Source organism: Cavia porcellus, unplaced genomic scaffold, assembly GCF_034190915.1.
Source record: "Cavia porcellus strain 051 isolate PalLab524CR breed Dunkin Hartley unplaced genomic scaffold, mCavPor4.1 scaffold_14, whole genome shotgun sequence".
Lineage (NCBI taxonomy): Eukaryota > Metazoa > Chordata > Mammalia > Rodentia > Caviidae > Cavia > Cavia porcellus.
Window position 1 is genome coordinate 1,463,623 of NW_026947497.1, and position 22,076 is coordinate 1,485,698.

The 22,076-nt window shown below is 39.2% G+C and overlaps 1 protein-coding gene across 2 annotated transcripts; it reads right to left on the bottom strand.

Moving 5' to 3' along the window:
* Positions 1-262: 262 nt before the first annotated feature.
* On the bottom strand, positions 263-19,176 carry Lamtor3 (late endosomal/lysosomal adaptor, MAPK and MTOR activator 3). 2 transcript variants are annotated; one of them, XM_003468021.5, is made up of 7 exons: positions 19,011-19,176; positions 18,818-18,850; positions 18,140-18,174; positions 5,657-5,715; positions 3,701-3,834; positions 2,083-2,146; positions 263-1,077 (listed from the first exon to the last, which is right to left on the bottom strand). In XM_003468021.5, the coding sequence occupies exons 2-7, from the start codon at positions 18,824-18,826 to the stop codon at positions 1,004-1,006; spliced, it is 375 nt and encodes a 124-aa protein (XP_003468069.2). In that variant the 5' UTR covers positions 18,827-18,850; positions 19,011-19,176; the 3' UTR covers positions 263-1,003. The 2 variants fall into 2 exon arrangements, with proteins under 2 accessions (XP_003468069.2, XP_013006028.1); XM_013150574.2 differs by lacking the exon at positions 19,011-19,176 and having other exon boundaries at positions 3,701-3,896.
* Positions 19,177-22,076: the final 2,900 nt, after the last annotated feature.

Consider the following 22,076-nt stretch of genomic DNA (forward strand, 5'->3'; position numbering starts at 1 on the left):
GAGGCACTGACTTACATACGTGACAAGATGTCAAAGAACAGATGAGGGAAGGCTGCCCTGAGCGAGAGGCAGCATTCCTGATCCCACAAGAGCACGCTTGAGAACTGAGGTACTTCTGTCAAATTCAAATCCAAACCGATACCCACAAGAAACAGCTGTGATCACTCATGAGGTGGAAATAGCAATTCAGTTAATTACGCTCTTTATAAGCTTTTGGAAGAAATGTGGGTTAAAAAAAAAAACTTATACAGTGGTCAAACTATCTTTTTAAAAAATTACTTTATTCATACTCGTGTATGAAAAAAAGGCTATACTATCATGTTTACATATATCCTTATATTGAAAACTCAGTAACAAATCATTTACACTTTATGAAGAACAAACATTAAAAATACTGATAGGTTATACAAAGGAGAACAGGAAAAAAAACCGTAAGATAAAATAATTTTTCTTTTATTAAAGAGCAGCATCCTGAGAAGAATCATAATCAATTAGTAATATTTACCCACACTGCAAAATAACATATACGAAAGAAGTTAGTGATTGTACTGATTTTATTACTTTTACTAAGCCACTTTATCTTCATCACACTCAATCCAAAGAAATAAAGCATAATTTGAAGAAAATATGTCCTCATTTGTCCTTGCCATGCAAAGACCTGGGAGCACTGTACAAAGTGAGCATGGCGACCCACCTATAGACCACGTGCCACTGTGATTCGGAACCACGGGTAGAACCTCACCTACCCTGGAGGCCAGGCTACCTCACTCCATGGGAGCTGTACAGTCAGAACTAGTTCCGTGGTTGCCGCCGATCTCACTTAACAAGGAAAGAGCTTTTAGACAAGGAAACGCAGCCATCTGGAGGCTCGTTCTTTAGTAGGAGGTGGACAGAGGGCCCTTTCTTGAGTACCTGGATAGAAAGATTACATGTTCTACAGATTGCTGGATTGATGCTGTGTTGTTATACGGAGAACAAGGTGAGCACTGAAATCACAGTCGGATTAAGAAACTTCCACAACTTTTACCAGTTCTTCAAATAAAGGAGCAAGTTCCTTTTCTAAGCTGACAATCAGTCCTAGAGCAAAGAGATTAAAAAGATAATGCTGTTAGGAAAATGTCCATAAATGTCATTAACTTCAATCCACTTTCAAAACCAAAAATTCATTTTTGTCCAAAATTTAGTTGCTATAGAAGTTTATTTTCTATAACTAAAACCAAATACTGTAATTCTGAATAAATTAAGCAAAAATTGTATTTGCATTCTTGTGATACCAAAATAGAGGCTTAGTACACTTAAAGTATTGACATACTACCCCACACAGCAAAATGTTTTTAAATAGTATTTACTTGTATCATCTATCATTAAAGTAAATGGATGAAAAAAATCTGCATTAATAGATGCAAAATAAATTATATGCATAATTTGTTATAGACAGTTAAAAGGGGAAAAAGTCCTTAACTTAGACCTTGTTTCAAAATACGCATAAACTTTAAATCATTCACGATTTTTCACAAAAGGTGTATTTTTTCTGAGCATATGCACATTTATCAAAAGAGGAAAGGAATAGTTGCGTATTTCACATAAAAATTACTTTAAAGGTGAATGGCAGAATATAAAACACATTTAAATTGCTCAAAACAAAGTTCAATAGTGAGTCTGAGATATAAACTCATCTAGAAACTAGCACACCTTCTGTCTTAGTTTACCACCAAAGGGAAAGTTACATACCTTGGTGCTTATTTTCTGTTCACACAAACATCTTACTATTTTATGGACCATCAAAAGCATCTGTTCTCTCAAGGAAAAAATTAAAACCTAAGTATGTACAGATCACAATATATGATAACTGGTGATTTGGTATGTGTTGACTGGTGATATAAAAATTGAGATTCAGTGCACTTAAAATACAACATTACAACCATCCCATGGAGCAAAGTTACTTTTACATAGTATCTGAAAGCTTCACAATGTTGACAAATCTGTTAGGAAGAGACTTAACAGATCATCAAATCTAAACCTCTCATCTATACTGAACAGCTATGGTGCTATAAAATTAAAATCTGTAATTAAAACACACACCTGTATTGGCAGTGCTGCTGGCTATGAAACTCACCACCAAAGGTAAACGATTGAACTGAACCACCTACAAAGAAAATAAGATCTAAATACTATGATACATTGTGAAAAGGTAACATAAATCAACAGAAATATTTAATCTTTCAAAAATTTTAATAGGTTCCATGTTAGTAGCATAACACCATGGTATTACATCATGGAATATGAAGGTGCCAGGAGAAAACGGCTTCATGAAACAGACATATCTTAGAGACATTAACATCACTTAGCCTGAAAGTCTTCAAGGTGAAACTGTGTCTTTGTCTTTTTATTTCTAAAGTCCACGTGTCACTTACAAAGTAGAGGTTAGAGGTTCAATAAGTAATTGGCAATTCAATACAAAACAGTGGTAATTTCTAAGCAACTAAAGTACTATAATGTCCTTGTCCTTATTTGTGGTTTTGCTTCCCAAGGATTCAGCCTCCCAGGCTCAGTCACAGTCTAAAAATATTACATAGAAAATTTCGGAAATAAACAATGCCTGTTTTAAATTGCTCACCATTCCAGTGGCATAATGGAATGTCATGTGATGCTGCTCCACTCTGGACAGGATCACCCTCTACCCAGAGACCTCCTCACCGTATAGTCAGTCACCCACTAGCTACCTGGCTTATCAGATAAGACAGCCACAGCACCGCAGTGCTTGGGTTTAATTAAGTGGCCCTTAGTTTTCTTAATAATGGCTCAAAGCCATGAAGAGTGATGCTGGTAATTTAGATATGCTAAGAAAAAGCATACAGAGCTACCTCTAGGTGGAAAGATGACAATTCTCAACAAGAAAAGAAAAAGTCACATGCTGAGGTTGCTAAGATCTGCAGCAAGCCATCATTTTGTTGTTGTTGCTGTCTGAGACAGGGTCTTGGTTTGCAATGCAGGCGGGGTGTGAACTCACTATGTAGCCCAGAGTGGCCTCAAACTTGTAGCTGTCCACTGTATCGGCTTTCTGAGGGCTGGGCATCATGCGCCACAGTGCTTGGCCGACACTGTTTATTTCTTACTATCCGTCATTCATACATTAACCTTATCCTAGGTCTGTACATGAGCTCTGCTGCTCTCTGTAGTTCTAGGCCCCCCATGGACAAAGGAGAACTGCTGTGGTTTCACCTTCATAACCTCTCCTCTCACTGCAATTTAAGTGACTTTAAATTAAACACCTTTTAAAAATGTAGCTTCCCACAGATTGTAAAATCGCTCATTATGCAGGTACTTCAAAGCAAATGAAAGGATTACCAACTGTGCAAATTTAAGTAACTTATGTGACTTTCATCCACCTGTCACAACAAAAACTGCAGGCTGAGAAATCAGTTGTTTAGCCAATGGCACCATCTACTGGAGTTAACAGTGGTATAATTTTAAGGTGTATTTTATTTTTAAATCTTTTAAGTGTTTCTTAATAGTGCTTATTCCTTGGTATAAAAATGTAAAGAACACTACTAGTTTTAACATAACCAAGTTGAAAACTAAAAACTTTAAAAGTTTCATCCTCTTCAAAACAAATGCAGAACGCTAACACTAGCTCTCTTATATGAAACACAAAACGCATAGGTAGCATCAGCAAACTATTGGATAACCAAGGATTTACCTGGTAGGTATTGTAGTAACAGATGATGCTTTTATTTTTTGACAGTCCCAGTTTGCTCCCTTGATCTGTTGCCAGGGCAAAAGTAGACAAGAAGCCAGGCCTCAACGCATGCTCTGGGGCATTGTCATTGGCCACTAGAAAAGCAACAGATGCAAGTAAAGAATCCATGGAGGACCGGGATGGAGGTTTACAGCACCTTTTCAAAAAAACACACACTGATAAAAAGCTGATTGAAGTTAAGTTCAATTACTAAAATCAAGCCACTAATCAGGTCTCATCAGTTTACATGGAAAAACTGCTCTATCAGAAATTCAGTGATCGTAACTAAAGGAAGAACTGCTGGCTTCCACTTTTACTATTTTAATTATTTATCCTGTTACTTCAGTACTTCAGTACTATAAACTAGAAGCCAACAAACTTCTGTGGCTGAAAAGGACAGTGAGACAAAGGAACAGCATGAGATGAGGTCTAACTTCTGTGTGGAGTACCAGACGACGACGACTGGGACAGCATTTTCATGTCAAAATGCAATGCGTAACGGTCACTGAGGCTCAGTGCAGCGGGTGCCAACAGTACTGGGCACTGAACCCAGGCCACCTCTGCAATGGGTGTCTGCCTGTTCCTTGGGTTCACAGTCTGCTGGTAGAACTGGAACTTGTGGTCCTTCTGCCTCAGGAGTCCAGAGTACTGGGATTACAGATATGCACCACCATGCCCAGCTTATTTTATTTTTATTTGAAAGAAGGTCTTGCTATGCTGTTCAGGTTGGTCTCTTACCCTTGGACTCAAGTAAGCCTCCTGACTTGGGTTTTTATGAATTCTTGATACATACCTTAGGACAGAGATTAATCAAGTACATTTTATAAACAGTATTCTGGTTATCTGAGAGCCACTCAAGAACAATGAAAAAGAACAAACATCTTTGCTTTCAGAACACACACAGCACTCTTTGTAGTTATTAATAATTCTGTAGCTGGCTACATTTTTCCTATTTCACTCATTAATCGCCAGTGAAGATAACACAGTGCTTCAGTGTAACTATGAACATCTATTCCCTTGAAAAATATGTAAAGCAGACTGACTCCATGACACCACCTCTATTTTGGTCTTTTTGAGACAGAATCTCACTACAGTTCAGAATGGCCTTGAACTCATTTTGTAGCCCAGCCTGGTCTCAAACTCATAACAATCCTCTTGCCTCACCCTCCCAAGTGCTGGGATTACAGGCATGCGCCACCATGCCCAGCTAAACACCATCAATTCTTAACAATAAATTAAAAAAGGCCTAAAGATCTAGTAAGAGGGAAGAAATTGAGATTGTAATTAAAGTAATTGTGATGTTAACAGGTTAAAACTATTTTAAATAAAGAAGCAAGCAAAACTTACGTAACACTAAACAAAATAATGGATGATGTAACAGAGGTATGTGCCATGCTTCAGATCAAGATGCACGTAGAGGCAGGGCTTCTGGAAGGTGACTGAATCATGGGCTCCCACAATTCAGTATGCTGGCAGGAGGCGGGGCCTAGTCAGAAAGGCATCACTGGGGCTGAGACCTGGCAGGTGAATTTCCCTCTTCCTCCTCTGCTCTGCTCCTGGCTGCTGGGACATGAGTAGTTCTCTCCAGCAGTGATTCCACCATCCTGTTTCTGCCGTGGACCCAGGCAAGCATGGCCCAAATCCTCACCTTCTCTAAATTGCAGATTTCAGGTATTTGGTCTCAGCAATGGAAAGTGACTAATTCAGGGTATTATCCTAAAGCCAACAGCAACACTGATCGAAACATGTATGTGCTCTTATATATAAATGATTCTGTTAATAAAAATGAGGGTCTCTTCTGAACCTGCTGAAATAAGTTTTATATATTTGTCTTCTGCATTGCTCAGAAGTTAAGGAAATGTATACATTTTTAGTCTAAAGCAAACATGACATTTACATTTAAGTATTAAGTTTTACCTTTAATAACAGGTACTCCATCTCTATCTGATACAACAATAGCATGGAGCCCTTCAACACTGGAAAGAAAAAAAGTTAAATAATATAAAAATTTCATTTTCTCAAGATATATACCTGGAAATCATAGTAATTTCTGTATTTCTGAAAAACCACGGACCTTAATTACTGATACATTATCTGCTGTTTGCCAAAATCTCCCAGAAATTCAATGTGGATTACTGACATTCTTACAATCTTTACAAATGCATGCATTTTTACCAAGTATCTAAAATAGTTTATTTCCCACTAAAACTGTTAATGCAGTATCATCTCATGATTTGCAAAAGCAGAAAAGGTTATTGGTAGTGGTTATAGTGACAAAGAGAGAACTTTTCCCATTCTCTCATTCCTTCCAGTACTGAGTGTCTTCCCCTGGCACTGAATACTTCATGAAATACAGGCAAAAACAAGCTGTCACTGACTTTCTGAAGCTCACAACTAAGCCATGAGGCTCTGGATAAGATGATGTATGAACAGCAGCTAACCCCAGGGGATCTCGGGGACAGGAAAGCCCACACTGGTGGCAGAGGGCACGGGTGAGTGAGAAGAATCCCTCAGTGAGCTGAGATGTTATAGCACAGAGTAACTGAGGAACAGAGATCGTCCTGGGCTGATGCAACAGGATGAGAGAGAATGAAGGCCATGCACAGGCCGGCCTACACATGAGGCAGTAAGCAGAGTGGTCAAAGCCACAGCTAAAAAGGATGGCTTGAGTTCTAGTTCAGCTCTGCTGCTTACGCCAGCTTCAGCCCACTGTGAAACCTTGCTAAACTTCTGTTTAAACTATCTGAAAGTGGGAATACCTGTAATTCTTTTTTATTGTGAAATTTAAATAAACCAATGCCTGTAAAGCATAAGCTAGTACAGAGGTAACATTAAAAATGATTAATTAATACAACTGTGTTAATTATGCACACTGACGATGTAATTTATCACTGTAGTTTAAGTACTACACTATCAGAGTGGTTAAGCACTGTAGTGTAAGTATGTGGGAATTAACAGTTAAGAAATACACATTCTAGAGAACAAAAGTAATGTGTTAAAAATTATGAGAACACAGTATCAAACTTCTAACACATAAAAGCTTTTCACCCGTAAAACAAAACCTACTGCACTGGAGCTATTATTATAAAATCTGTAAAGTACAAACTCAGATATGTTTAATGCTCCAACTATAACCTATGAGCACTCATCCCACTGTGTTAAACTTAATGTTTTAACTTAGGAATGAAATAGATTATTACTCTAAGTGAAATTGCATTTTTAAAAATCCCATTCTCAAAAAATTTGAAGTCAAAATTTTTTATTGAAATTGAAGTGAAAAATATTACAAAATTAGCTGATGGATCACAATGTAAAAAAGAACAATGAAACTGGGTATAAAAGACTTATTTTATTATCACTAAGTAAAACAAATACATTTTAGCACATCAAGAGCTTCATTGCATCAGAAAAATCCTACAGATTAGGGCACACATGTGTGTCACTTCGTGCACTTATCAGTAACCCTTCGAATAGAAACAGATTTCAGCCCCAACTCTCCACAAAGGAAAAGTGAAGGAAGGTACAGCACACACACTCTGAAGACACAAGAGACAGAAGAAAAGTCTTCAGGGTCCAGAGGGACTACTTCAAAGTTATTTTCTGGAGGGAAAAAATGAGCAGTTTTGAACAGAGGAGGCAGAAGGAACACATGACGTAACAAAACGTAACTGAGTCCGTGCATGTGTAAATGCACTTGTGTTTATACAGGGCACATAAAGCCTCTCTGCAGGTAACAAAGACTCTGGCAGGGTAACCATGGTGGTGGGCAGGGTCTGAAAGTGACATCTGTTAACTTCTGCACCTTAAACCTTGTGGATGTATGGATATATCACCTCCCAAAACACAAGAAAACCAGTAACTGGAAAGAATCCTGCAAAAATGTTCACAAATACCAAGGGAGTGTCTTTTTTCTAAATCCACAGTAACTAAAAAGCAACTAATGCACCAAAAAGAGAAGCAGAAATAAAAGGATTTTCTTAAGAGACTGTAAATTCAGAGATAGGAGAAGTCCTTAAAAATAGAATAATTATATACTTTACTCACTTTTAGAAATCAGGTCACAAATATAAAATTTTCAAGTCTATTCACAGTAGACAAAGTGATATAAAAATATTTTATTAAAAAATAAAAACAGATTAATTAGCATAGTCCTTTTCTAAAAAACACATTTTATGAAATAGCCTACAAAAATCTAAGGCCTTCTAAAATAACCATTTTTACTCTAAAAAAGCAACTGCAGCCTAAGTAATCAGACACCCTTATCCGGGGGCTGGGTGCAGTGAGACGCTGAGCATCTACAGAGGACACGCTTAGGACCACGGGCCTGGGTCAACCCCCAAATCCCTGTAGACCTACTCCAAAGATATCATACTCAACTTTTCACAAACTATGAAATATTTGATTATTTTAAAACATAAAGCTGGGGACGGTGCAAACACTTGTCAGTCCAGCACTTGGGAGGTTGAGGCAGAAGATCATGGCATATTTGAGGCCAGCTTGGGCTACACAATGAGTTTAAGGTGAATCTAAACTGCACAGCAAGACTGTCTGAAACAAAGAAACCAACACTCCTATACTCAAAACATAAGGAGCTATGATTATTAACAATTGAGGCTTCTCTGATTCACAACTAGATTTTAAAATGCAAGCCCCAAAATGGTCCTTACCAGAAAATTAAACTCTGTTAATGTCTGTCTAGCTTGGTTGTTGAGAGGCGGGGATGCCTGTATCCAACTATACCATCTAGCAACAATATTATTTCTTCATTCTTTTCACTGTTAGAGTGAAATAGGCCCGGTTTCAAGAAAAGATCAGGAATGAGTCAAACTTGACACAATCATGAAGCAAGCAGATTGATGCTTGCTTGCTTATGAAATACTGCCATTATGAAAATACTTCTATTGTGCTTTTCCATTAACTTTAAATTGACTGTACATCTTAGACAATTACTACCACTCATATCTCCCTTTAAGATTAAAGATGTCAGAATTCAGAAAGTTATGTATTTACTTTTCAACTATTCTAAACACCACCAGAGCTATGCAGTAACAGAATGACACATTCTAAGTAATTCTCAAACTGTTTTACAAAGAAGGTGGCACAACCGTCAACAGCAGAAACACCCTGAGATTTGCTGTTCAGACACTGGAATACAGCAATGCAAGGAAGAGAAGGAAAGAAGTGGTTCCCCAGGACACGGTAAGGAACTGAAGTGTAAGTTGAAGTCCACGGTGAGAGCAAAGAGAGACTCCACTGCAGAAGAAGGAGACAACCAAATGGTACTGTCTCCCTGAGCCTTGACGCTGTGCGGGAGGAGTAGCTGTAATCTACAGACTCAGGCAACTACTGGCAATGTCAAAGGCCTCCTCAGAGAAAGGCACCGGTGGAATGCAGTAGTGGATTCTAATGGCTGGTGAGTTATTTGGGGCTCAGACGTCCACTAGAAGAGGGCAACTGGCTGGAAGCCATCTTGGAGAGGGGCCAGTTGGGCACAAAACTCACAGCAGCTGTGGACTAGCTCACATCTAGTAATTCCCAGGGTCAGGGTGAGGCGGACCCAAGTTCAAGCAGGCAGGAAGTACACTGAGTGCTGCAGGCTGAACAGACTGGGGTCCAGTCTCACAACCAGAAACCATCGTAGATTTCAGTGGGAAGAAAGGTACTGGCTTCCTGGGCTTATCTATGTATTAGTCACTTTTCTCTCATTGCTGGGACAAAATATTCAACGCCAGAAGTTGAAAGGCAAAGGTTTATTTATCTTATTCTACAGGTTTTAGTCCATAGTCAGTTGGCTCCAAGGCAGAGTGGCATGCAGAGGGGGCCACTGTTCATGTCAGCAGAAGGCAGCAAAAGCAACAAGAGAAAATCTGGTTTTCTCCCTTATACTGTATGCAGTCTACCTGCCCTAGGTGGGTGTAGCACTCACACCCCTCGTCCCAATGCTAGACAATGAAGTAATCAAAGCCTGCCCCTCGTGTCCACATGAAGCTTGGGGTGGGGCATCCAGACACTACAGCTGTCTTGCTGGGATTAAGCAACACTGACCTGGGCTCAGTGTGCCCATTTGTTCTACCAGTGACAACAAAGACATTTCCTGGACACTTTTTTCTTCTTTTTTATTTTTTGGGGGTTCCTTCTTAATTATCTGTTCTTGGTGTTATATAAGGTTAAACACTGTTTTCAGTCCTTTCATTGTTGGTGTTCAGGTCTTGTTTTTATTTCTCCCATTTCCCTCCTGTCTTCTTCACAAGTTTCCCAAAGTTCAAGTAATCATCCTTTATCTTCCAGCCTTGCTTCTACAACTTTGCTTTTTCTTATCTCTAGTCCCTTTTAAATTTTCTCCTGAGGGTAAAATCACCATACTTACCATATACAATTTTCTGATTTGTTTTAGATTTTCTTATATAACCACAATGAGCTAATATAAGGATAGCATCTCAGATATAGAAGACAGGATTGCAGTTACAGATCATAAAAAGAAAGATTTCTAAAATAGCAAGGAACCATGAGGAATTAATACAACAACTGCTGGATAGATACAGTGAAGAATAACATAGTATGATCAGAGTCAATGAAAAAGGAGATAATGCAAATGACGCAGAAAACCTGTTCATAAGCATCATGACAGAAAACTTCCCTGGCAGGAAAACAGAATTTGATATATACGTAAGTGAAGTATAGAGAATTTCAAGTAGCCAGGATAAAAAGAAAAAAATCTAAACCAGGGTACATAATAGTCAAGATTCCAGAAATTCAATGCAAGAAGAGAGTATTAAAAATTGTTAGAGAAGAAAAAATCAAATCACCTATAAAGTAAAGCCCATCAGAATCACAGCTGACTCTTCCACACAAACCCTCAAGTCAAGGAGAGAATGGAGTGAAGTACTTCAAGCCCTAAAATAAAACAACCTGAAATCCAGACTGATGTACCTTGTAAAACTACCTTTTGAAAATGAAGAAATAAGATACTTCCATGAAAGAGCATCTGAGGAAGCCAGGTGTGGTGGCACACATCTGTAATTTCAGCACTCTGGAGGCTGAGCAGGAGGATCACTGAGAGTTCAAAGCCAGCCTGGACTACAAAGTGAGTTCAAGGCCAGCCTTCAATGCATAGTGAGACTGTCTCTAAAAGACAAAACAATACCTGAGGAGACCCATGAACACTAACCCAGCACTCCGAAATGCCGAAATGTTCTGAAGGACATTTAGACAATGACTGCCCTAGACTAAATTACAGGACATTGCAGCGGTGGTCTCACATGGTGGAAGGCCAAAGCAGGAATGCGTGCCCTGAGAGTCACTTCCTCCTTTTTCCCCTTCAGCCCAAATTACAACTTCCTCCTTTCTTTCCCTGTACGCGCAAAGAAAATTCCAATCAGTTCCTCGTGTCACAAATGCTCACCCCAAGCGCCACTTCTGCTCAAGGTTCTGTATACCCCTAACCTCCTCTATCAGGCAGAGGAGAAAGCCAAACCATTGCAGGCTATCTGGAGCATCCGCAAATAAAGAGGTCACTTTCACTTTCTCTTTTTTTCTGCTTTTCTACACCAGAACAGTGATAACAAGGAATAAAACTCTATGAAACCCAACAGAATGAATCCACTAGTCAAGGTAAACTGACAGGAAAAACAAAAAAGCAACACATGGGAAAATAACATAAGGATAAGTCAAAACATATCAGTTATAACCATCAGTGTTAACAGTCTCAATTCACCAATCAAAAGTAACAAGACTGGCATAACAATCGGATCAAGAAGCAAATAACATGCTGCTTACGAGAAACATTTAATTCAAAAAGGAATTAATAGACTGAAAGTGAAAAGAGAGAAACAATACTCAGGAACCCAGAGAAAAAGCAGGGTAACTATTCAATTTGCACACAAAGTGGATTTCAAGCATAGACTGATTAAGAGACACAAATAAGGTCACTATATCCTTGTAAAGGGAACTATCCAAGAAGAAGCAGTAACAATCGTTAAGAATATACGCACCAACTACCAGCACACCCAACTATATAAAACCAATACTAACAGACATGAAAAATCAAATAGGCTGTAATACAATTGTAATTGGGGACCTCAATATGCCACTGCCACGGACAGATCAACCAGACAAAAAAATTAACAAAGTAGTATCAGAACTGAACCAAACTTTTAAACAAATGGACTTAATACATGTTGACAGGATATTCCATCCTACAACATTAGAATACACATTCTTCCCAGCTGTACATGAAACATTCTCCAAAACAGACCCCATTCTAGCTTATATAACACACTTAAGTAAATGCAGGGGAACTGAAATTACCCGAAGCATATTATCAGAGTACAGCTCAATAAAATTGGAAATCAAGGAAAAAATAAAACCACAAAAATTTCATAAATATATGCCTTCCTGAATAAGCAATGGGTCACAGATGCAATTAAAAAAATTAGTTTCTGCAATTAAATGATAATGCCAATACAACAACTGAAACTTATGGGACACAATGAAAGCAGTCCTATGAGGGAAATATATAGTGGGAATTCCCATTTCAGAAAAAGAGCGAGCTCAAATAAACAACTTAATGTTGAACCTCAAGCTTCTAGAAAAGAGCAAGTCAAGTCCAAATCTCGTACAAGGGAGGAATTTATAAATATCAGAGCACAAATTCATGCAATGGAGACTAAGAAAACAATACAAAGAATCAATGAAATCAAGAGTTGATTCTTTGAAAGTTTAAATAAAATTGACAAAACCTTAGCCAACCTTATCTAAAAAGGAAACAAAAACTCTCAAATCCATGGAATCAAGAATGAAAAGGGTGAAAACAACAGATCCTACGGCAATTTAGAACTTTATCAACATCTACTTTAAGAACTTGTATTCTCCGGCTGGGGATTTAGCTCAGTGGCATAAGTGCCTGCCTGGCAAGCGTGAGGTTATGAGTTTGAGCCCGATACAAAAAAACAAAAACAAAAAACCGAGAACTTGTATTCTAGCAAAATGGAAAACACACAAGGAATGGACCAAGTCCTAGTTACATACAAACTACCAAAGCTGAATCAAGAAGATATAAAAATTCTTTAAAAAAAAAAACACAGTAAACAGTCAATAAAATTGAAGAAATTAAAAACTACCACCAAGCGGATAAGGTGGCACACGGAAGGAGATTGAGGAGAAGTGCTGTGAGTTCCAGGCTATCTGAAACTGCATCCCCAAACCCTGTTTCAAAAAGACAAAAACAAAAAACCAAAACCCACCAAAACAACCTTACCAACAAAGAAAACCCCAGGCCCTGATGGCTTCACTGCTGAAGTTGACAAGAAATTTAGAGAAGACCTAATACAGCTACTTCTCAAACTCTTTAATGAAACTGAAAGGAAAATAATACTCCCAAAATCATTCCAGGAAGTAAGCATTATCCTGAAACCAGAAAAAGACCCAACCAAAAGAGAACTACAAGCCAATCTTCCGAATTAATATAGACATAAAAATCCTCAGTAAGATATGGCAAACAGAATGCAGCAAATCATCAAAATTATACACTATGACTAAGGAGGATTCATCCCAGGGATGGTTCAACATATGCAAATCAATAAATGTAATACACCAATATTAACAGAACCAAGACAAAAACCGTATGATTGCCTCAATAGATGTACAAAAAGGGTCTGAAGTCCAATACTCATTCATGATAAAAACCCTACAGAAAATTGGAAAACAGTGTCTTTATCTTAATCTGATAAAAGCCTCCTATGACAAACCAACAGTCAACAGACAAAAGCTGAAAAGGTTTCACTCTAAAATCAGGAACAAGACTAGGATGTCCACTGTCGTCACTCTTACTCAATTAAGTTCTGGAAATATTAGCCAGAGACAAGGGAAAGAAATAAAAGGAATAAAGATAGGAAAGAAAGAATCAAAATCAGTAGGGTGGCCAGTAGGGTGGCCAGTGATACAGCTCATCGGCACAGTGCCTGCTTGGCAAGCACAAGGTCATGAGTTAGATCCCCAGTTCCAAAAACCAAAACAAAACAAAAAAGAAAGAAAGAAAAAAAAAAAAAAAAAAAAACCGACAAAAAACCAGTAGAGCAGCTGGATACAAAGTCAACTCTCAAAAATCAGTAACATTCCTGTATATAAACAACAAACTCACTGGGAAAGAAATTAGGGAAACCACACCTTTCACATTAGCATAAAAAAACCTCTAAACAACAAAAACAAAAACAAGAAAGAAATACCCAGGAATCAATCTAGAGGGAGAAGTAAAAACTTTTTACATTGAAAACTACAGAAAAAGAAGACTGAAGAGGATATCAGGAAAATGGAAAAATAGTTCTTGTCCTTGGATAGGAAAAACTAATATACTTCCAAAATTATTACACAGATTTATTGCAATCTTGATCAAAACACTGATAACATATCTTGCAGAATTAGAGAAAACAGTAAGCTTCATTTGGAACCAGAAGAGACCTAGAATAGCAAAATCAATTCTGGGCAATAAAGGCAAGGTAGAAAGCATCAATCTCTGACTTGAGATTATACTACAAAGCTTTTTAAAATAAGGACTTTAAAAAAACACAACTGGCAACCTCAGGATCAATGGAACAGATCAGAAAATATAGAAACAACCCCAAATACACTTAGCCACCTGGATCTTGGACAAAGAAGCCAAATAACTTAACTGGAAAACTAGCCTCTTTAATAAATAGTGCTGGAAAAACTAGCCAAAGATTAAACTAGACCCATATATCTCACTATGTAGTAAACTAAACTTGGAATGGATCAAAGATCTAAATACTAAAAAAGACACCCTAAATCTGCTGGACGATCGAATAAGTAGAACTCTTGAAGACACTGGTGTAGGCAAAGACTTGAGCAAAACCCCAATAACACAAGAAATAGCACAAATGAACAACTGGGACCTTGTCTTTTTTATTTTTTGGTATCAGGAATCGAACTCAGGGTCTTGCACTTGCCAGGCAGGTGTTTATTCCACTGAGCTATATCCTTGGCCTGATCTTGTCTTCCTATAAAGCTTCTGTACAGCAAAAGAAACCATCTACAGAGTGCAGTGACAATTCCAGTGTGAGAAAATTTGCCAGTAAAGCTGTGGGGAAACTGGAACCCTTCTCCACTGGTAGTGGGACTATAGACTCATGCAACCATTACGTAAATCACTGTGGAAATTCCTCAAAAATCTAAAATTAGAGGTTTCATTTCACTCAGCTATTCCTTTTCTTGGTATCTTCCTGAAAGCATTAAAAGCATTATACTTCTACGGTATGTACATATTCATGTTTACAGCAGCAGTTATTAAAAGCTAAATCTTGGAAACATTCTCAAATGCCCATCAACCAATGAATGAATAAAGGTGTGAGTTTCCTTAAATACAACGAAGCACTACTCTGCCATAAAGAAGGATAAAATTGAGCCATTTATAGCTAAATTGAGGCACCCTGAGACTATACCCCTACCTGAAATAAACTGGACACACAGGTTTAAAATCAGCACTGCTTCTCTGCTGTCAGAAACTGAAAGTGTAAATAAGGATCACAATGTATAATGGATATTGGGAAGTGGGTAGAAAATGTTCAAATAAGAAAGGGAACAAGGAAAGGAGGAAGGAAGGAAGAAGGAACAAGAAAAAAGGAAAAGACAAAAAAAATGGCAACAGCTTTTGTAAATAAGGAGGCAAAAAGGGGTTAAGGGAGAGGGGAACAGGAAAAAAAGCAACAGGCAAAACGTATCACGTACAAGTTCAAATTCCTTATGATGAATGTTATCACCCAGAAAAGTACTGAAAAAAAAGAATCACTGCTTGTCACTTGCTGCCTTCTGCCTTTCCTGATTTGCCGTGTTCCTCCGCTATGCCACGCTGCCTTGGAACCAGCCAACTATGAAGTGAAATCTCTACGAACTGTGAGGTAAGTAAACCTTAACTGCTTTAAAACAAAACGATTCTACCCATATCACACCAAGTTAGGAAAGCAAGACCCTCACCATCTCCAACAATTCTGTTCCTAATAATCACACACCATGTAGTTCTAATAAACTACTGCTGTTTACTTGTTACTCAGATGAATCACAGCACCCTAATAGCGGTCTTACGACTTGAGTAGACTAAAAACAACTTTTGTTTCTTCAACAAAAGATATTAACAGTTAAAACAAGATTATAAACTTATAGCACTATGCTTCTTTGCCTGGACTTGGTCACCAGTGCAGTGGTGTCCCTCCACCCAGTTTAGCACCTTTCAATATGCTAAGGTTCCAAAAAGGTAACTACAGATAGATCAGTTATTATGGACCACCCTTCAATAGTACAGATCAAATTTTAATAACTGATAGATATTTACCAAATAATTGCATAGAGCAAAAACTCTAATCCTCTATTCACAAACACTGCATAAATAACTATGTAATTAGCAGGTGCAAACTGTAATCAGTAACCTGCAACATCACTTCCTTGAATGTACATTAGAACCTAGTTACTGTCCATCTATTACTTAGTTCAGGAAGAGATAGCTAAGCATACATTATATAGTTTTTTTTTTTTGTTTTTTTTTTTTTTTTTTTATAGTTTTCTATCTCATCTCCCAGTGACAAACTGAATGACATTTAAAAAGAATATGTAATTGTCAGGACACTGGTTAAGGAAGGAATATACAGCAAAGAAATGAAAAACAATAATGGTACAAGTACAATTCACACAGAAAAGAAACACTTAAAAAAATGGCTGACCATGGGAATGTGGCTATTATTGCTGTTAGGGAGACTAATTTCTCAGCTAAAGGCACGCAGGTGCAGATGACCTTCCTGACATAAATGAGCAAAGTGGGTGTGACCAACATGTCCCAAAGAAAGTGACGCTGACAAAAGAAAAACTTGTATCAAAGGAAATCTTAGAAATTTCCTAGTACTGGAAAATTTGAAGGATTAAAATGTGGAAAGCTAATCCTAATTCACAATGGATTATGAGAATTCAGAAAGGTATAGGAAATGGATGAAGCAGTTACTTGTTCAAACTACCTTTTGTTAAGTTTTATTGCAAAGAAGTAAAATACTTTAATTCTCAATATTACTATACTAAGCAACCTTATTTTAGTATTTGGTATCCTTTCTCTAAATAAATGTATCCAGAAATAAAAGTTTTAATGTTTAAAAAAAAAAACACTGAAAAGTCAAAAATCAACTTTTCTCATTGATTTCTAAAATTTCTTTGCACAGTGTCAGCTTGTCTAGTCACTGATATGGTGCAATGCCATGTAATCCTAGGATTTTCTGTACTGGTTATCAGCGACCTGTTTCTATGTTTCCAGTTTGTCAACAGCAGAAAGAGGGAATTACAGATGAATTTAGACATTTCATTAACATGAAGTGATAAAAATTACTTAACACTATATAAGAGAAAAATATAACAGGTAAATTCAAAACCAGAAATAGTATCAACTTCTAATAATCTGTAACCAGATAGTTAAAGGCAACAGCCAACAGGAGAATCATGCCAAACTCAAAATAAAATCTGAATAAGTTTTGTGTCTTACCTGACATTCAAAGCCTTTTATTTCAGATTTGGCAGACAAGAAAACAGGATCTCATCACACGTACTCTGTTACATTACCTCAGAGATTATTCATTTAAATTGCTTTACTCTAGATGTGATAATGCATTCAGTCATACTCCTCTCTCACGCCCTCAACTCTCAGGAATTTTGGAACATAGTTGTGAGTGCAGAAGAAAGCGGCACTGGTAGAAGAAAACCTCATTTTACATTAAATTAAATGAATTTTAACTCAATCTAAATATCTAAAATGAAGTTAACCTTAACAAAAAGCTAATTTATACAATGGTACACTAAATGATCAATGTGCAGGCAAAAGCAAGGCTTTTCATACCCAAAAAGTGAATTTTCATGTGTGAACTGCTATCTTGAGTCTCTTGGGTTATGCAGACTCAACAGAAAAAATACTTAAAAAATATGGCTGACCATGAGAATGTGACACGGCTGGGCCATTGGTCTTTATAACAAAATAACCTGCCTTCCCTAATTTGCCATGGATTGTTACTCCTTTATGGTCTTTATTACAAAATAAAAGTATGTTCTTAGAATTCTTTCCTTTGAACTATAAAAATTTCAAAGTATAATCCAGTCAACTGTTATGACAGTCAACTGTTATTCGAAAGAACTCATCAGTGGCAACAAAGAAATCTGAGTTCTGGCCACCAACACCTACTGAAAGTTAACCACAGACATCTCCAGGATTCATGTTATCATCTGCAAACTTGAAGGACACCGTGGAGGATTACACTAGGTACTTAAGGTGATAACGAATTAGCATAATGTACGCTAAATATTAGCAACAAAAAAGAAAATTAGCATCGCATGCAGAGCTGATTCCACAGCATTAAGTTTTACCTTGGTAACTTCTTATACAGGAACCGCTTTAGGTCCTGAAAGAGAATATTAAAAAAATCATAAAATGCCTTCCACTGTTTTTCTAGATCTGTCCTTCTAACCTTCTAGAGACCTTAAGTCCTCACACATAACCCTTCTTGCTGGTGTTTTATCCCTCCATTTGTGATTCTGATGCTAGCCTTACAGCTGGAGCGAGGTAACCTCAAAGCTTTCGCTTCCCTGTCTATTGAGCAGGAATAATCACAGGGCTGCGCGGTTCACTGTGCTTCGAAAGGGGACACAAAACCACGGCTCGGCCATCAGATCCGACCTTTCTGTGGGCCTGCAGCGGTGGACTGCGGTGCCCTCTGGAGAGGGTGCAGACTCTCATGTCGAAATCCTGGATCCTCCGCAATCCCAGGCCCTCGCTAAGGATGAGGGTCCCGGGCTTCACCCGCAGATGTCGTAGGCGACGCAGGAGCCACGCACCCTCTCTCTGCCCGGCGGGACCTAACTAACGCCCGCCGTCCCGCACGGCCCGGCCCCGCCGCTTCAGCCCGCCGACCGTTCGCTCCCTGCCACCAGTCAAAGCCGTCCGCGGGAGCCCTCCGGTCGCCGCGGGACCGGTGCCGGCTGTCCCCTCACGACGCCAAGGAACCTCTCGCCAACAGCCCGCCCGCCAGGTGCAGGGCAACTCACGTCCGCCATGCCGCGCAGCTCCGACCTCGGCGCCTGCAATACAAAGCCTCCGTGAACGCGGGCCGGCCGCGCCCCTGCTCACCCGCGCCCAGCCCGGCCACCATAGATCGTGACCCGCTAGAACGGACAACTGCTCCCTCAGACTCGCCGTCTGATCCCCGCCCCGGACACCAGGCGAGGTGGTGCCCACTACCTGGCTTTCTCGGTTGTCTGTCTCCCACAGGCTTCCAGCAACAGCTTCAAACACAACTTGCTCGGCCAGCCACAGTCACGCAGCTCCAAACCAGATCTACCTTTCCGGAAGCAGTTGCTTAACCTACAACAGCTGCTGAGAGGAACTTCCGGGGCGAGGCTGGAAACACTGGCGCACGCTGCGTACTGCGCCTGCGCGTCTCCCTCCACTTCCTCCCATCGCAGCTGCGCCCTGGCCCTGTTTACCAGACCCTCGGCCCTCTGCGCCTGCGCACCACGCCTCCTGCGCCTGCGCCTTTCTTCTTGTACTCCGGAGTGCTATCTCAGATCATCTCGTGCTGAGCGGTCTGTGTACTACACTTGTCCTTGCTGATGCAGACGTTTGAGAGTGGCATGTTTGATGGAACACTACGAACTGGACTGCCTGTAATTCGAAGCCCCATCCGAAGCGACCTTTTCTGGTCACGGGATATAATTGCGCAGGAGCTGTGCACACTGCCACCCATTCCTCCGGAAGTGCGGTGTCAGCACTTTTCTTCGCGCTGTCCGGAGCGCACCTGCAAGGATTTACAGTACTGGTTTTGGTTGTGTCTTGTTCGCACATTGGAGGAGCGCCTGCTGTTGGAGGCAGCGGGACTACAGCGTTTGGCCACTAGGAGTCCTTGCTTTCACCAGGCTGATTGTATTGTTTTGTCTTGTCCCGGAGCTTCGCTGGGCGCCCCAGGGTGTCCTGCAGCTCCTGGGCCTTTAGGCTGCAGATTCCAGGAGCAGTTGCAACCCGTCAAGGGCATAGACTCACCCGGTTACTTTAGCTCCTCCTACGAAAATTCAGGTTCATTGCTTTTGTTTAGATTTCTTCTGAATCTTTATTTGAAACCATAAAATATTTTGAAAGATGAGATCTGTGGAAACTTGTTTACTCTGATGTTAGCTTCCAATCCTTTAAAGAGTGCAGAAGGAACTAATTCTGGTCTAAAACACTGGAAACTCTGGGTGTTTACTTTCCTGTGGCTATCTTTTGAGAGAATGAAATTGTAAAATACAATTTTTTTTAACACGTTCATGATGGGTCTGTAATTCATGCCTTGCGGGTGTGCCGCTTGAACCACCGCGGTACCAGCATGGCTGTCCCATACATTACTGACCACTGTACCAACGGTGATACAAGCCACGGGATGAGATAGTCATGTGCCTACCACTGGTGGTACCAAGGCGGCAGGCAGGGTAAGGTAATCCCTTTGATTTCTCACCTCTACGCCTCTACATTACTTGTCTCAGGTCCCCATTCACTACCCTCTCCTAGCTCTTCAGATGTCATACGGCATTTGCCAGTGCAATGAGAATGTAAACTAGTACTTTTATGGGTGTTCTGTTTACCATTTTTGTCTGTGGGTATCTTTTTTCATACATTTCTTGTAAACACTAAAAAGCTATAAAAATATGCAATAAACCTTAAACCACGCCCCTATTTTTATTACATAGTTTTTTTTGAATATTTGCTATTTTTCCTTCTTTGCATCTTCCCATTTTTGCATTTGTTTTTTCAGTTCTTGATTGAAGTTATTTCTGTTCAGCAAAACCAAATCAATAGACTCTAGCTTTCCATCAGTCAAACAAATATGAAAGTCAATTTAAAAAAGAAAAAAGATTTACTTCGGCTCAGTTTTTTAAGTTTCATTCCATGATGAACTGGTCCCATTACTTTGGGCATGTTATAAAGCAACTAGTGCTAATGGCCAGAAAGCAAAAAAGAGAAAGAGACTGAGGTCCCACATTTCCCTTTAAGTGCATATCCAGTGACAGGAAGACATCCCACTGTGCTCATCTCTTTAGGTGTCCACCACCCACCAAAAGGACTGTGCAGAGGACTACACCGTTATGACTAAACCTTTGGGTAGACTGAAGGCAGCACAACTAAATGACAGCACACAATAATTTGCTAAAGCAATGTATATTACTACTTGCTCAAAAACCTTTTGTATGGTACCAGTACAGACAATGATTAAAGCAGTCTATGTGTGCCCAATAATATCACTCAGTTTTGCTTATGAATGCATTATAATCATGATCCTCTACCATAACCCAATTGATGAACTCGGCCTTGCACCAGCGTGACTTTTTATCTTACCCCACGCTCAGGTCCAGCTGCTGGGTTAGGTTACAAAAAATTCGTATAACTGAATACTGTAAATCTCTCACCAATCAGGGACCCACAAAAATCCTTTTTTTCTTTTTTAGCTTACTGCAGAAATTACCTTTATTCTTTTGCTCTTTATTCTTTCCCTGCTCCCTCACTTTTATATAAACTGCTGAGCTTAACAAACCAGAGGCCAGAAAACTCCACTTCACTTAACTACCAATCTGTCTGTATTCAAACCTATCCTTGGTTCATTCCTTTTTCCAAAAAATGTTGTGTCTCTTAGTCAAAGTAATTTTTACATATTTGTGAAGGGATCTGTGTATCCTCTGGATATGCTGGGCTCAGCGATATTATCCCTACTTTTAATCTGTCACTTTTGTCTTGTTTCTTTCTATTGATATAAAAAATACGATCTCATACTATATTCACTGAAAAAAAGCCTTCTATAGAAACCACTTTCTCTTTGAGCTGCAACTCTTTATTTACTCTTCATAACCAAATTTTTGGAAATCTTTAGTCTCCTTTTTAATGGCTCAAAATCCAATCCAAAGAGTCTTGAGTCTACATTCTGAATCTTTCTGAAAATCATTCAGTTTATGTATACTCCTGTTCTGGTCTATGCCATGATCATCTCTCCTTTCCAATAACCTTTCTAAATATTGACTTCTGCCCTCTACTCTTCAAACAGTAACTTAAATGATAGTCTAAAAAACCTAAATCTTATCATGTAAATCTTCCCTTAAAAACCTCACTTTTTTACCTTGAACTCACTATGTAACCCAGGCTGGCCTTGAACTTGTCTAGCCTCAGTGTCCCCAAAGCTGAGATCATCAGTATGTACCAACACACCCAGTTGAGTTTTGACCACTGACAGGATACAGCACAGTGTTATCACCATGGATATATGTGATCCTATGCAGACCTGGC

Excerpts from the sequence above, each read along its gene's own strand:
- Lamtor3 (XM_003468021.5), bottom strand. Across the intron at positions 5,716-18,139 it reads CTGTATAAGAAGTTACCAAG|TGTTGAAGGGCTCCATGCTA; the intron begins GTAAAACTTAAT and ends TTTTCTTTCCAG. Across the intron at positions 2,147-3,700 it reads GTTACTACAATACCTACCAG|GTGGTTCAGTTCAATCGTTT; the intron begins GTAAATCCTTGG and ends TTTTCTTTGTAG.